We start from the raw sequence: 17,173 nt of genomic DNA on the forward strand, positions 1-17,173 counted from the left end.
ACTTTTTTCCGAAACTATAAGAACTATACTATTGAAACTTGGTAAGTAGATGTATTCTGTGAACCGCATTAAGATTTTCGCACAAAAATAGAAAAAAAAAATTTTTTGGGGGTTCCCCATACTTAGAACTGAAACTCAAAAAAATTTTTTTCATCAAACCCATACGTGTGGGGTATCTATGGATAGGTCTTCAAAAATGATATTGAGGTTTCTAATATCATTTTTTTCTAAACTGAATAGTTTGCGCGAGAGACACTTCCAAAGTGGTAAAATGTATCCCCCCCCCCCCCTGTAACTTCTAAAATAAGAGAATGATAAAACTAAAAAGCGGCCAAGTGCGAGTCGGACTCGCCCATGAAGGGTTCCGTATTTAGGCGATTTATGACGTATAAAAAAAAAACTACTTACTAGATCTCGTTCAAACCAATTTTCGGTGGAAGTTTGCATGGTAATGTACATCATATATTTTTTTTAGTTTTATCATTCTCTTATTTTAGAAGTTACAGGGGGGGGGACACACATTTTACCACTTTGGAAGTGTCTCTCGCGCAAACTATTCAGTTTAGAAAAAAATGATATTAGAAACCTCAATATCATTTTTGAAGACCTATCCATAGATACCCCACACGTATGGGTTTGATGAAAAAAAAATTTTTGAGTTTCAGTTCGAAGTATGGGGAACCCCAAAAATTTATTGTTTTTTTTCTATTTTTGTGTGAAAATCTTAATGCGGTTCACAGAATACATCTACTTACCAAGTTTCAACAGTATAGTTCCTATAGTTTCGGAGAAAAGTGGCTGTGACATACGGACGGACAGACGGACAGACAGACAGACATGACGAATCTATAAGGGTTCCGTTTTTTGCCATTTGGCTACGGAACCCTAATATATGATGTACCATGCAAACTTCCACCGAAAATTGGTTTGAACAAGATCTATAGTAAGTAGTTTTTTTTTAATACGTCATATATCCCCTAAATACGGAACCCTTCATGGGCGAGTCCGACTCGCACTTGGCCGCTTTTTTTTGTTGTCCCCTACACTTTTTTTTCAAATTTGGGATTTTTTATGTTGTTTCTACTCAGAATCACGAGCTCTTTCTATCCTAATAGGAGAAAAAAAGTGTCCCAAAATTTCCATACATTTTTCGATCTTTCCATTCCGCGACCGCCATACAAAGTCAATGAAAAATGGTGACGTAATGGAAATAAAAACCTTAGGACACTTTTTTTCTCCTATTAGGATTGAAAGAGCTCGTGATTCTGAGTAGAAATAACATAAAAAATCCCAAATTTGAAAAAAAAGTGTAGGGGACAACAAAAAAAAACGCCCAATATTACACAAAAAAATCGTACTCGTACGATGCGATTGGATCTATGCATCATGAAGTCCCTAAAATAAAAATAAATTAAAACCTTCTTATATCTTCTTATTTAAACCTTCTTTCTTCTTCTTATAAATAAATATAAATAATTTGAGCCTATATACGTCCCACTGCTGGGCACAGGCCTCCTCTCATGCGCGAGAGGGCTTGGGCTATAGTCCCCACGCTAGTCCAATGCGGATTGGGGACTTCACATATACCTTTGAATTTCTTCGCAGATGTATGCAGGTTTCCTCACGATGTTTTCCTTCACCGAAAAGCTAGTGGTAAATATCAAATGATATTTCGTACATAAGTTCCGAAAAACTCATTGGTATGAGCCAGGATTTGAACCCGCGACCTCCGGATTGAAAGTCGGACGTCATATCCACTCGGCCACCACCGCTTTATGGCTTAAAAATCCCCCATCTTAAAAGTCCAGATCATTCCTAAAAACATAGTAATACAAAATAATACACATGTCAACAGTTAGAGCTCTCAACCCCGCTGTGTCAGGGAACCGGCCGCGGAACGGAACCGCCAAAACTTGACACCTTCCGGCCAAAAATCCTCCTTGGTCTTTGGTCGATAGACGTTAATGTATTATTCCCCCTCAGATCGGCATCGCCCCGTAACAGCAAGCACTCAACCTGCCATGTTGTGGCTGCTTCTCCTCTTGGCGGCGGCCATCGCGGTCGCGCTGTACATGCGACAGAGGCGACCTCTGTACGAGTTCAGCAAAGCTTACCCGTTCGGCTTACCGAGCTACCCTCTCATCGGCCATTCGTATATATTCAGGGGCACGGATGAAGGTAAGTCTAAATTACATATTTTGATTTAAGACCTGGCACACCGGGTGCGTGTCCGTAGTCGTGCACGTGCGCGTTGTAATATACAAATCCTTATGAGAGATGGCACACCGCTTGGGTGACGTTTGCGTGCGCGACTAAAAAACATGTTAGCGCACCCGCACGTGCATGTCTACGCACACGCAAAGATCGGCATATAAACTGAATTACTGGGAAGAATGTAGACGGTCTTCCTTTGTAGACCTTCTCTACATTGACCTTATGATAAAATTATTACAATACTCCAGGTGCAGCATTAGGCATAGTCAGCAAAACTCTTAGCTTTGCACCCCTACTGCATATACAATTGTAAATATGCGGCAGCATTCATCGTTTGTTTCTAACATTTCCAGACCGAATGAACGCATTTATAAAATTGGGCGACGCGTCACTCAAAAACGGAGGTATCACAACGTTATGGCTGGGGACCAAGCCATACGCAAGTAAGTTATATTTAAATACACCAAATTCTTTCATGCTTTTCGTAATTACCAAAGAGAACAGATGGTATATTTATAGGAAGTTACATATGTATAATATCTTTGGTAATTATTGATTAAATGTGAGCATTTCGGCAGCCATCAGCGACCCCGAGCTGCTGGAGGTGGTGGCCAAGGCGTGCCTGGAGAAGGACACCACCACCATGAAGTACCTGAGGTCAGTCCTCGGCAACGGACTCATATTCGCTCCGAGTAAGTAACATCAATGTTTCTTCAACCCGTGACAAGAAGAAGTACTTAACAAGAAGTACAAAAAGTTATACTGAACCTCCCAAAAATACGCCTGCGGCTTTGACGAGGTGCCTCTAATTTGGATTTTATAAAATCCAAACTTTCTTGTTTCCTTTTTGTCACGTCAAACACCCATTACGGAGTGCGCTTTGTCTACATACCACACTTACGTTTAAGCCTGTTAACGCTATGGCATTATTTATGGGGTCTTATGTACGGCCTTTACCTTTATATTTAATGTACTCTTGCTTCATAGTTAAGATCTGGCGCCCCCGCCGTAAGGTAATGGCGCCGACATTCAGCATGAAGAACCTGCAGGAGTTCGTGACGGCGTTCGACAAGCAGAGCCGCATCATGGTGATGCAGCTGCGCGTGCACGACGGCGCGGGGGACTTCTCCTTCTGGGAGTTCATCACTGCCTACACTTTCGATGCTATCTGCGGTAAGCCATTGAATCAGACAATCACTTTCAGAGGGCTTACCGCGAACAACTTCGTTTGTTTGTCCGTATAAATGTTGTCTACCATTAAAGCAAGCATTGTCATTTTTAGAGACAGATGATCTTTTTTCGAGTTTGATGGCTCTTTGAGATTCCTAAAACTGCTGATTTCACCTATGGTTGCTTCTTGGATTCAAAGTTCAAAGTATTCAAACGTTTGCTGACTCCTGTTCTAGACGGTTTTCGGTTTTCAGAGACAGTCCTGGGCATCGAGCTGAATGCGCAGAAGGGGCGACACCACCTGTTCATCACGGCCTTCGACGTGATCATTCAGATCCTCGCCAAGCGGATGCTGTCGCCCTGGCTCTACTGGGACTGGGTCTTCAGGCTTACGCCCCACTACGAACCTTTTACCACGCAGAGAAAATTAGCCTACGACTTTTTTGATAAGGTTGGATAGATTTTGTTCATAAATGAGTGTCTCATGGTGTGAAGTCTACCCCACTTTTGACAAAACTTCCTTTAATAATGTTGGTAAAGACACGATTCCTTTCATTAGAGGACTTGACTCGGGACTTAAAAGACTCGGAAGTTTTTTTAGCGCAGTCTCGTAAAAACTGGTCATGTTCTTTAGACGAGAAATTCAGACTCAAAAGACACGAGTTCCTACCAACAATAGCTATTATAGTAATGGCTAATTAGTGTTTGTTATAGGTTATACGTGACAGAAGAAAAGAACTGGCAGAACAAGGGGCTGACGACGGTGAGTGAATGCGTGCTAAAGATGAAGAAGAGAGTCTGGCCTAAAGAAAGGACGCTTACGTAAGTACCACTAGGAATGTTGTAACCCGCTTGTGCCGTCTCTATTGCATGCGCATAATTTTATTGCTGTTTCTTCTGCACAGTGACATTGACAGCCGGCGTCATGGGCGGATCAGCAATATAATTACGCGCGTGCGATAGAGATAGGAACAGCCGGGGGTCAGTGTACGAAATTCCTAGTGTTAACCGTCCTTTCTTTAGTCGATGGTGACCCTGCCTGTAAGGGCCAACCCTCGCTAGGGTCTCCCGAGCATCGGCGTCTAGTCAACTCTATGGCTGCTACTCGGCGCAACTGCGCAGCGACGCCATTTTCCATAGCGCTGACTAGACGCCCACGCTCAAAAGACGCTAGTGTGGGGTGGCTCTAGAGCAGTTGGTCCTGGGTTCGAACCCCGGTAAGCCATTTATTTGTGCAATGAACACAGAAATTTGTTCCTGAGTCATGAGTGTTTTCTATTTATTCAAATGTGTCGTATCTGACTCTGAGTAGCCACAACACAGTCAAGCCGTCTTGAGCTTAGTGTGGCGCAAAGCGGATTATAGAGTACTGTTTGTGTCTGACAAATGTTTCATTCCCATTCAGATTATTGGTAGGTAGTTTAAAGTTTGAATTTTGTAATTAAGTAATTGAGTTTTCGAATGCCTTATTTAGGTACTAAAAATAATCGTGTGTATGTATAGTAAGTTAATTTCTACTTGTACAATTCAGAACTACTTCTACTAACAAAAAACTAGTGAGATGCTTCGCACTGCATTTTGCCACCTTTTTGTACTGAGAGAAATTTCCTGCATTTAATTCTCTATTTGCATGAACTTTTTAGCAGGGATCGGATACCGGTATTTTTTGTATGGGAACGGAAACGGTATTTTTTCGTTCTTTGCTAATTACTTCATTTCTAATTGGGCGATCTAATAATATGAAGTCGTAACCTAAAAACACAACCGTGTCCTACATTTCGAGTATAAAGGAATTCGAAAAATATGGTTATTTCTAAGTTTTTGCAAAAAACCGGTTCCTATCCCTGCTTTTTAGATCTCAAGGACCGCAAGTCCTTCCTAGACATGATGATCGTGGCTTCCGGGGGAGAGCGGGGCTACACGGACATCGAGCTGCGCGAGGAGATCATGTCCATCGTGTCGGCCGGCACGGACACCTCGGCCGTCGGCACCGCCTTCGTCGCCCTCATGCTGACCCGCCATCCCAGGGTGCAGGACAAGGTCTACGAAGAGTACGCATCCTTTTAATTATAATAAATGTTCACAAAAGTATCATTTTGTGGTTTTCATCAGCAATTCCATTTTTACCACATGGACCGTTTTAGGTGTAAGTAGTCGACTTAGGAATACTTATAGGGCCGGTTGGACCAAACCGTCTGTTACCGTTAAAGCGTTCGCTAAATTTTATTGCATGGAAAATTTCATACTTTACTCATGTTTGACGTTAATCGGTCTGTTAAATGGGGTTGGTGCAAAAATGCAAATGGGTCATAGTTTCACCATATCCATCTGTCTGTCAGAGGCTTTGGCCCGTGACCGTTAGTGCTAAAAAGCTGCAATTTGGCATGAATATGTAAATCAATCATTCCAACAAAACGGAATACATATTAGAAAAATATTTAGTTTACCGTTATACTAAATATTAGGTTTTTTGGGGTACCTCCCCTATTTCAACACCTTCTCTCGTTCCTTCTCGTCTGAAGATTGATTGACAAGATTGATGTGTATTTCTATATCTATGATTATTTCCATATGTGTTCTTCTATGTTTATTTATAATATCTATGACTGCTCTGTTTCCATGGAGTTATTTTAGTGGAATAAAGTCAAGTTTCCGTATTGGTATTTCTTATTATGTATCAAAGATAACTTCAATTGTTTTCGATGTCGTCTTTCTCCTGTCTTGACAGAGCTCTCTACGACACTTACGAACGCTACTCAGGTGTTACTAATTACTACATAACGTATCGACGTGTCGAAGATGGGACGATCAACGAATCATTTGACGTATTTATTAGTCTATATCTTAAATACCATAGATGGCATGACTAAGCCGTGACCGATGACATTATAGTTATTATGCCCATGTAATGTAATGTAAACTTATAAAATGTTCTCACTAGATTAAAGGAGATATTCGGCGACTCGGACCGGCCGGTGACGTGGCAGGATCTGCCGAAGCTGAAGTATATGGAGGCCGTCATCAAGGAGACCCTCCGACTGTATCCCCCGGCGCCCGTCGTAGTCAGAGACGTGCATGAGACTGTTGTATTACGTGCGTATCTAATTCAATTTCAATATTGCAACACATACCTTTGGAATATACAGAAATGGGTATCTTTACAATAAATTGTAAAGTTCGGCTGGCGAAAACGAAGAAGCAACCTAACAGCCAGTGTGCTCGACTCCCCTCTCTGCGTCCGAAAGACAAGCAGAGAGTAAGCTGCCCTTATCTAACCGTTTATATTATTTCTTAAAGCTGATACGTGCACATCAATGTCCACTTGTGTTGTGTAGTCGACGAAAGTGTACATGCATCGAGTTTGTTTTTAAAAGAGTTTATCGAGGGTGCACTGATCACTGACTCGGGTAAACTGTTCCACACTTTCATTACACCTTTCATCAGTGCACCCTCGATAAACTCTTGGGGAGTCGAGCACACTGGCTGTTAGGTTGCTTCTTCGTTTTCGCCAGCCGAACTTTACAATTTATTGTAAAGATACCCATTTTTGTATATTATCCCCGCAAAGCCGAACACAGAAACACAGTGTAGAAAACTCCATAAAAAAGAAACCCATACTAAAAGTAAAGAATCTCCGCCATAAATAGTCTAAGTTTAACTTCACGACGATATTATCCCCACACAGTCACATCACACACAGTTTCCAATTTCCAAGCTTATTAAGTTTTACTAGGAGGTTCTTCTAGCAAAGACAAAGAAAAAGAGGTACAAACTTCACTTACCGTATATTCACCCCAAGCCAGAGAGACACACTATGCTAGTCGGATGGCATTTTATACAATTTATAGGATGGGATAGGATGGGATTTTATACAATTTATAACCTTTAATAGCGAGTCTGGGTTGGAAAGTCAGATGGCAGTCGCTTTCGTAAAAACTAGAGCCTACGTCAATTCTGGGCATTAGTTGTCAAGCGGACCCCAGGCTCCCATGAGCCGTGGCAAAATTCCGGGATAATGCGAGAAAGAAGATATACCCTTTAACAGCGACATAATGGTAACGCACCGACGACTAGCGACATAATAGCGACATACTGGCGACATACTGGCGACAAATCTCATCGTTTGGGGAAGAAGTCGTTTCATGTATATAGCGACAGCGCACACACAAGAAACAAATAGTGCTCATCACATGAATAAATATCCAAACTAGGATGTGAACTTGGATACCGGGTTGATATAAGTAATTAAGTATTTTAAGTTTCTTTCCTTCTGTGTTTCCAGCGAACGGCGCGACCCTACACCCCGGGATGGCCCTGGTCCTGCACTTCTGGGCTACGCACCGCAACACCAAGTACTGGGGTGACGACGTGGAGCAGTTCCGGCCCGATAGGTTCCTGGAAGGGCCCCTGAAGCACCCCGCGCAGTTCGCGGCCTTCAGCTACTCGCTGAGGAACTGCATCGGTATGTACATGTTGGTCTCCTGCACCGCAACACCGAGTATTAGAGATGACGTGGAGCTCCAGAAAACTGATAACCAGCACACATCTGTATTATATGTACCGTTGAATTAAAGCTAAGTTCACTTCAAAAGTGATAAAAAAATAGCGTCTCGCACCCGACACCTTTCTAATGCCCCCACCAAGTAATGTTCGACCATCTTCATGTGTCGGATGTTGCAGCTTAAGGGCAGCAATTTGAATACACTTGGTACTTATTTCTACGATTCTACGATTTAGCTAACGCAGGAGTCGCTAACTGCGGCTCGCGAGCCAAGTTCCCAAACCAAGAAAAACAACGTTTGTGGCTTTTGAGGTTCCTAAAACTCTCCTTCTCAAAAGTTTGCCGACCCCTGAGCTAGCACATGAGCTGCCCATGAGCACAAAAATGCCGTTGGTGGCATGCGACCCTGTAAATGACAATTTAAATTGTAAGTAACTGCAACCGTCGATTTCAGGTGGTAACTACGCCATAATGTCAACAAAGACGAACCTATCGAACCTGCTGCGTCGCTACGAAGTGCTGCCACCGCTGAGCGTGCCGCACGACCAGCTGCTGGCCCCCTTCAGGGTCAAGTTCGACGTCATGATGAAGCACTGCGACAACTTCGAGCTCAGGATACGGAGTAGACACGATGGACTCAGGAAAAAGTGATCCAGCGAAAAAGAGTGCGCGCGAATGAGGGTCTAAGATGGATGTGCTTTTATCGCCTGTGTAAATAATAACTGTCATTTTTAAAGAAATAGGTAAGAGAGTGCAAATTATACAGGGCGTCCCACGGCGATGCCACATGGAGGGAAAGTACCTTAAATATCATAGATAGCATATTTTGCTGAAAGAAGACTTCATTTTATTTTTAAAACTTAGTTAAATTGCATTCATACTTTTTTTTATAAATTTTATGGAAAAAAAATATCGCGTCATTCCAGGAAAAGTACCTTAATTGTTGTAAATGAACATCTTACTGAAAGAAGACATTATTTCAATTTAAAAAAATAAGTTGAATTGCATTTTAAATAATTTCATGTTTAAACCGGGAATCGAACCCGCTACACGAGAAAAAAAAAATACCCTGTAATTTGCGATAAATTTTATTCCATACATTTTTTTTCAAAAAAAATTAAAAAAGTATGAATGCAACTTTACTAAGTTTTAAAAATAAAATGAAGTCTTCTTTCAGCAAAATATGCTATCTATGATATTTAAGGTACTTTCCCTCCATGTGGCATCGCCGTGGGACGCCCTGTATATATAATATATGGTAAAAGAGCAGCCATCCTATCCTTCAGGGCAAAGTTACTATGTACCTAGCAGTGTTGGGCATTCAAGAATAAAATCATCTCGATTTTATTCCCGTCAAAAATATTCAAATAATTTTGATCGGGAATAATTCGTATGAGAAAAAATTGAATGAGCATAACTTATTCTTAATCAAATAAATATAATCATGATTTTTATTCGAAATAATATTTCACGAATAGAAATGAAGTCTGGGTACCGTATAAGTACTAATTACGTATAGTTGGGTAGATGTAGTAGTTGAGAAATATCTGCTGATGGCCCAGGGAATCCAGGATATGAGGAGAGCACTAAAACACGTACGTTCGGTATAGCCTTTAATCGATTGACAGACGTGGTGCAAAATCTACCCTCTATTTTGGAAACATGAGTCTACCCACATACGTTACACCTCCACCCTTAATTACTAATACATGTTTTCTTATATCTACTTACTAGTGTGCGAGTAGCTTAGGTACTATTTGGATACATAATAATTTAATCAAACTCGAAGCCATATCTTTGCACGGGTTTACGAATACGCTTGGGTCGGTCCGCAGGGGACTCGTTACATTCTGTGTGACTGGGCACTGTGTTTAGGGACACGGTATCTATAGATGGCTGAGGTGGTTCCTTAAGATCGGATTCAACCACAGGTTCCGGCGCGCGCGAAGTCTGGGCCGCCTCAGTTTCATTAATCGCGGATTCCCCGCCTGGCGCCGCCTCCGATCCATCCGACAGGTTCACTGTGTAACTGCTACGCCTTCTTTTAATCTGATCTAAATGTCTTTTTAGTTGTGGACCACTTTCCCTAGCTATAATAAAATTCCGGGAACCTACTTTCTCCTTCACTTGACCACTTAACCAGCTTCCCCCGGCGTGATCTCGCGCCCACACAGAATCGCCTACATTAAGTTCCCTAGGTTTCCCTCCCGCATTAAACACTTGTTTATCTTGAGCTTGGTGTACCCTAGACTCGACCTGCCGAGTACCCCTTAATAGATCTAGCCTCGATCGTAGTCGTCTACGTTGTAATAACATAGCTGGGGTCGACCCTGTAGAACTATGTTCAACGTTCCTGTACATCATGAGATATGCTTGAAGAGCTTCATCCACATCACAACCGTCTCGAAGTGCCTTTTTAATGGCTCGCTTGCATAACTTAACCGCATTCTCTGCAGCACCATTGGAGGCTGGGTGGTAAGCTGGCGTAAATGTCAGTTTGATGCCGTTATTTTCCATAAAATTTGCGTATTCCTTAGACGTGAACGGAGGACCGTTGTCCGAAACTATTTCTAGAGGTAGCCCAAAACGAGCAAATGTTTCCCGTAGCGATTTAATAACTCCCCTAGCAGTAGTTTTAGCCATTTTGAATATTTCTAACCATTTCGTCGCCGAGTCTATAATGACTAAAAAAGTTTCACCCTGAAAAGGTCCTAGGAAGTCAATATGTAATCGCGACCAGGGCTCCGGGTTATACGGCCACGGCTGTGGCGGCGCTCGCGGCGGCGCGGCGCCCTCTAGAGCACACGTCGTGCACTGCTTACCTAACTCCTCTATATCCCTATCTATTCCAGGCCACCACATCACGCTACGGGCGAGGCTCTTCATTTTCACGATACCTAAATGACCGACATGTAACTCTTTGAGTAAGTGATTTCTCAAAGCCTCTGGAACCACTAGTCGATAGCCCCAAATTATACAACCCCGGTCTATATATAATTCATTGCGCCGCAGGTAATACGGCTTTAGGGCGTCATCGTCACAACTGGTAGGCCAGCCGGACAGTAAAAACAGGAATATTTTCTTTAGTACTTCATCCTTACTAACGTTATCTTGAACCATTTTCCTCGTAATCGGTAGGAAGTTTTGGATAAAATTTAAATATGTGACTTCCTTACGCTGGCTTTTCTCCTTACCCACCGGTAAGCGAGATAAAGCGTCGGCTGCGTTCCCGTCACTACGCACATACTCGATGGTATAATCGTAACCAGCTAAAATCACCGCCCACCTTTGCATACGACTAGCAGCCATTACGGGTACCCCTACTTTATCGCCGAAAATTGTCACCAAGGGCTTATGGTCTGTTCTTAGAATAAACCTTCTACCATACAAGTATTGGTGAAATTTTCGGACCCCATAAATGATAGAAAGCGCCTCCCGCTCAATTTGTGAATACGACTTCTCTGCGGCGTTGAGCACCCGCGACGAGTACGCTATCGGCCGCTCGGTGGCGCTAGCGTCGCCGGCGCCGGGCACAAGGTGAGATATCACAGCGCCGACGCCTACACTGCTCGCATCAGTGGTAAGAATTAGAGGAAGATCTGGCGAATAATGCGCCAATATATCGCCAGAAATCAACATTTGTTTCACCTCATTAAACGCGCCCATGCAAGTATCACTCCACTCATACTTCACATCTTTCCGCAAAAGTGCATACAGAGGCGCTAGTATAGTGCTTATATTCGGTACGAACTTGGCGTAATACATCACTAACCCTAAGAATGATCGTAATTCTGCCACATTATTTGGAACCGGTACCTGTTTGATCGCTTCAATTTTTTCAGGGCATGTATGAACCCCTTGTTTACTAATTACAAATCCGAGATATGTTACCGAATCCGCAAAAAACGTACATTTATCTTTTTTTACTCTTAAACCGTATTTCCTTAACCTTTCAAACACTTCGTGAAGCGTGTCTATATGCGACCGGTCATCGACCCCTGTTATAATCAAATCGTCCAGAAAGACACCTACACGAGGCATATCCGCAAACAATTGCTCGAGTTTTCTCTGGAAAATACCGGGACTAGACGCGAGCCCATATATCAGTCTATTGTACATAAATAAACCCTTATGGGTGTTAATCACCGTATATTTCTTGGACTCGTCCAGTTCAAACTGGGCGTAAGCTTGCGACAGGTCTAATTTAGTGAACTTATTTCCCCCGTGCAATTTAGTTAGCAAATCTTCTACTTTCGGTAAAGGATAGTGGTCCACTTCTAAACATTTATTTAGCGTTAACTTAAAATCAGCACATACCCGTATCGTGCCATCTTTTTTAACTACCGGCACTATAGGCGTGGCCCAGTCGGAGGTGGCGACAGGCGTGATGATGCCGTCGCGCACCATCTGCTCGAGCGCGCGCTCCACGGGCTCGCGCAGCGCGTACGCCAGGGGGCGCGCGCGCAGGAACACCGGCCGCGCGTCCGGCCGCAGGTGGAACCCGACCGTGCCCCCGGTGAACCGGCCCAAGCCCGAGGCAAACACCTCACAGTATCTGGAACTGAATTCAGTCTCATCAAACAACTTGTTTACATTAACAATTTGTTTACATACCAACTTTGACCTATCTATGATATTAAATGCCCTTATCCAACGCCTACCTAATAGGCTAGTTTTGCCATTTTCAATAACATATAGGTCTAATTCTTTAGAAATTCCATTACACTGCACATTAGGTATTATCTTACCTACAGGTTTTACCTTTATATCTGTATAATAATTCAACACTAAATGACTTCTTTGTATTTTGCAATGAGTAAACAACTTTTTATAACATTCTAAACTTATACACGAAATCGCACTACCTGTGTCTATTTCCATATTTAACCACTTCCCCGCAATGTTAACATCTATGGTATATGGTTCACACTCCAACGATTCGCTGCTATTTATTGAAAAATTGTTTACCTCGTCGCTGTCGCTGCTGTCCGAATGGTCCAAATACACAACCTTCTCTTCCGTTACGTTGTATAGGGACGAACCTCCCCGCAGCTTAGGACACACCCTTTTTAAGTGTCCTTCTTGGTTACATACTCGGCAGACATACTTCTTGAATTTGCATCTGTCGGCCTCATGCTTCGCTCCGCACACCTTACACACTCCATACAAATCAGTGTTGTTGTTTTGACCGAAGCCTCGCATCTTTCCGCTACCCGCTCCGCTCATGGCGCTTGGACCGCCGCCGATCGTTATCTTCCCGCGGCCCGCTGTTCCAGCCCCTGCTCGACCGCCGTCCGCCGCCGCCCGGCCCCGGCCTGCCCGACCCAAATGATGCACCGACGTCGCCGCGCTCGCTGGTATACTGTCGCTGGATCGATTCCGAGTACAGTCTTCTACTAGCGCCGCGTTGACCTCGGCCGCCTCCATGGACACGGCGAGCTTGTACGCCCGGTCGAACGTGATCGTGTCGTCCTCCGTGAACAGCTTCTGTCTGATGTCGTCGTTTGACAGGCCACACACGAACTGATCCCTCAAGTTATCCTTCAAAGTATCCCCTGTGAAACCGCAGTCCTTACTTAATTTTTTAAGATCCGTTACAAAGTTCGCAATACTTTCATCACGCTTTTGCACACGCTGGCGGAATTTAAAACGTTCTGCGAGCAAACTCGGCTTTGGATTTAAATGACCTTTCATCAGCGCGACCAGCTGGTCATAAGTTTTTGTCGCTGGTTTCACAGGCGTGCACAGATTCACCATTAGTTCATAAGCGTCACCGCCCATCACTGTTATCAGCGTAGCCACTTTCATTTCATTTTTAACATCATTTGCAACGAAATATTGTTCTAAACGGTCAACATACAGTTCCCAATTGTCATTGACAAGGTCAAACGGTCCGACCTTTCCCACAGGCATGTCGTACACTGTTTATCACAACTTTTATTTTTTTACTTTTTAAATGCACTAGTGTCCAATTGTTCTCGTCGCCACTGAGAAATATCTGCTGATGGCCCAGGGAATCCAGGATATGAGGAGAGCACTAAAACACGTACGTTCGGTATAGCCTTTAATCGATTGACAGACGTGGTGCAAAATCTACCCTCTATTTTGGAAACATGAGTCTACCCACATACGTTACAGTAGTGTAGGTAGTTTATAGAATAAAATCTTACAAATTGACTGTCGCATAGTTTCAGTAACCGTATTATTTCTAATTTAATAACCAAATCATTATTCAATTTAGCTGGTCTAGGGGCCTAGCCAAGATGCCAATCGCTTGCGCTCCGACAACGAAGCGCTTTCTGTCTCTATCACTCTTACATATTAGTGCGATAGAGAGACAGAGATAGCGTTTCCTTGTCGTAGCGCAAACCATTGGCATGTTGGCTACGCACTCAAGGTGCCTAGCCAATATGCCATTTTTGTTTTTAATTTAATAACTAAATCATTACGTAAATTTAACTGTTCTGAGGGCCTAGCCAACATGCCAATCGCTTGCGCTCCAACAACGAAGCGCTTTCTGTCTCCATCGCTCTTACATATTAGTGCGATAGAGTGACAGAGATAGCGTTTCGTTGTCGTAGCCCTAACGATTGGCACGTTAGCTACGTACCCAAGGTGCCTGCCTAGCCAAGATGCCAATTTTTTTTTTAATTTAATAACCAAATCATTAGGTAAATTTTGCTGTTCTAGGGGCCTAGCCAAGATGCCAATCGCTTGCGCTCCGACAACGAAGCGCTTTCTGTCTCTATCACTCTTACGTAATAGTGCGATAGAGAGACTGAGATAGCGTTTCGTTTCGTAGCGCAAACGATTGGCATATTGGCTACGCACCCAAGGTGCCTAGCCAAGATGCCAATTTTTGTTTTTAATTTAATAACCAAATCTTTGGCTACAATTTAGCTGTTCAGGGGACTTAGCCAGTATGCCAATCGTTTGCGCTCCGACGACGAAGCGCTTTCTGTCTCTATCTGGGGGCACGGCAGTGCCCCCGCCAAGTCGAGCGCGAAGCAAACACTGCCGTACCATCCTTTACTGGAACCATTTCGCCGCATTTTCAGGCCCCTATTTGAGAACCTCTGCTTAAGACCAGAACGCAGAAATTTTCGTCATCCTAGCTATAATCACATACTTAAAATCCAAAATTTCAAGTCTGTAGGCAGTGTTGGCCGAAAGTTAATGCGAATTGAAAATGTTGGCCATTAACCATTATAAATTGAACCTTAAACCGTATCGGACGATTATAGTTTACGATTCAATTTATAATGGTTAATGGCCAGCATTTTCAATTTGCATTAACTTTCGGCCAACACTGTCTGTAGGTCATTTAGTTCCGAAGTTAAGCGAAAGCAAAGTTTCGCATTTATGACACTCACTCACTCACTCATGATCATCAGAATAGAACTAGTACTTCCCATAAACTCAGAGAGCTGAAATTTGGTAAAGAGTTAGGGTTTAATGGCCACATAAAGGGAAAACCTAAAATATTGCAATATCAGTCACGTTTTAAAGATCTAAGAACTGCATAAGTAAGTTTGTAATCCCATATAAATATATGATATTACAAAGTTACTGTTGCAGTTCCTACAAATAGTAGGTAAAGTAAAGGTACACTACGATGTACGATGTGAGTATGAATGAAGATATGTTTAGTTATGATATGTGTATTAGATATGAGCGCCGCGCCGGCGCGCCGCCGCCGCCGACAATATTTTCGCGCCACCGCCGCCGACGCTGCGCTATCGGCGTGGCATCGGCGTGACCTTGGTAATTACTACTACTTTCGGAATCAGATAATATATTTTTAATCGAGTTTACATCATTAACGGCGCCACTTCGAATAGTTTATAGGCATTCAAAAGGTATTTTAGGCCCATATAATTAAAAAATATCGAAGGCAAATGCAAACTTATCTGTCTAGTAACCGCGCTACTAGTCTTGGGGAAACAAAATTATTTAATATCAATTTTAACATCAATATGCTTGTAATAAACATACTGATTTCCTTCCATTTTTATTGTGGAATGTTCCACATTACAATTTATAGATTGTATATATACACTAGACATATGTCAATCACAATGAAAAAATCAACTCTGGCTAACGTGAGACTCGAACCCACATCTTTGGATTACCGATCCAATGCATAACTAATTTTTCCAGCTAACCATCCGTCATTTACCGCGAATTTAACCATTGCAAGCATGGTTAAACGTCTTTAAAAGGTATTAAATGGGGTTAATTTTGAGATATTAAGCGTTTCCACGTCTAAATATCCGGCCGTTGGCTTCGCAAGTTCGCACGGAAGGGCGTCGGACGGAATCGGGTCTCAATTAAACTTGGCCACTGTTCAAATTTCAAGCTTTGCTCTCTCGCAGCTCAATCTTTGGCCTTGCATCGCTCGCATGGAATTAAGCCGCTATCGGAACCTGCAAGTTTTTAGCCCTGTTTGGAGCTCAACTTTCGGCCTGTTTTAAAACGCTTGAGCATAGGTCCTTATCCGATCTTAGCTCCATTGCGGCCTTTGGCGTCGCACGAATGCGCCTGCAGGAAAAATCCAGATCTTTAACACTATGGCTTCAGTCTTTATCGGCCCGCACCCTCGCTCTGCTCTCTTGCAGCTCGGCCTCGCACAGAAGCGCGCCGCAATCGGCGCTCCAGGCGTTCGGCCGTCAGCCAAGCTTACACTTGGCGTTCGATTCTTAGCTGTATGCTTACCTGCAGCTCATCCTCTGGCCTCGCATTGGGAGGCGTCGAAATCAAGTCTTCGGTGTTACATGGAGCTCGGCGTTGGGCCTCACTTTTTGACATAAATCGGTTTTGTTGAATCGATATTGGTTAATGACGGAGCTCGATTTTCTTTGGACTGTCGACAAGACGTTTCCCTGATACAGTCAATCCGCAATTTTTTAACTTAGCACAAAAGATAAGGGCCTCGCTAAGGTCTTCCGGCCAGAGCCTCGCCAAGATTAAGACCGCCTCTGATGCCGCGCGATTACCTTACCTACCTATTCCTTACCATTACCTATTCAATAAATTATCCTAGAAAATAAAAAATGCATTTATTTCATAACTTTCTTACAGCAAAAACATGTTTTTTCGGTAAAATTTTGGTTTGGATTCTTCTTTCATTAATCGAAGGTGTTTCAAGGTCACGCCGCCGATTCGCCGCCGCCGCCGACCAATTTTGACCGGCGCGCCGCCGCCGGCTATATGCCCATCGGCGCTCATATCTAATGTGTATACATAGTATGGGTATGAGTACCCGAAAAGAAAGACTGCCTACAAAAA

General features: G+C 43.1%; 2 protein-coding genes across 2 annotated transcripts; one reads left to right on the plus strand and one right to left on the minus strand.

Moving 5' to 3' along the window:
- The first annotated feature begins 2,021 nt into the window (after nt 1–2,021).
- LOC134659558 (cytochrome P450 4c21-like) lies at nt 2,022–8,609 on the plus strand. Its single transcript, XM_063515224.1, has 10 exons — nt 2,022–2,178; nt 2,568–2,657; nt 2,793–2,906; nt 3,202–3,387; nt 3,639–3,835; nt 4,099–4,147; nt 5,240–5,435; nt 6,326–6,477; nt 7,667–7,846; nt 8,340–8,609. Exons 1-10 carry the CDS (start codon nt 2,022–2,024, stop codon nt 8,534–8,536), a joined length of 1,518 nt encoding a protein of 505 aa, XP_063371294.1. The 3' UTR covers nt 8,537–8,609.
- A 1,043-nt stretch (nt 8,610–9,652) lies between these two features.
- Nucleotides 9,653–14,016, minus strand: LOC134659748 (uncharacterized protein K02A2.6-like). The gene has a single exon (XM_063515441.1). The coding sequence runs from the start codon at nt 13,796–13,798 to the stop codon at nt 9,659–9,661; it is 4,140 nt and encodes a 1,379-aa protein (XP_063371511.1). The 5' UTR covers nt 13,799–14,016; the 3' UTR covers nt 9,653–9,658.
- Nucleotides 14,017–17,173: the final 3,157 nt, after the last annotated feature.

The sequence above is a fragment of the Cydia amplana genome, chromosome 25 (assembly GCF_948474715.1).
Source record: "Cydia amplana chromosome 25, ilCydAmpl1.1, whole genome shotgun sequence".
NCBI classification, from domain to species: Eukaryota; Metazoa; Arthropoda; class Insecta; order Lepidoptera; family Tortricidae; genus Cydia; species Cydia amplana.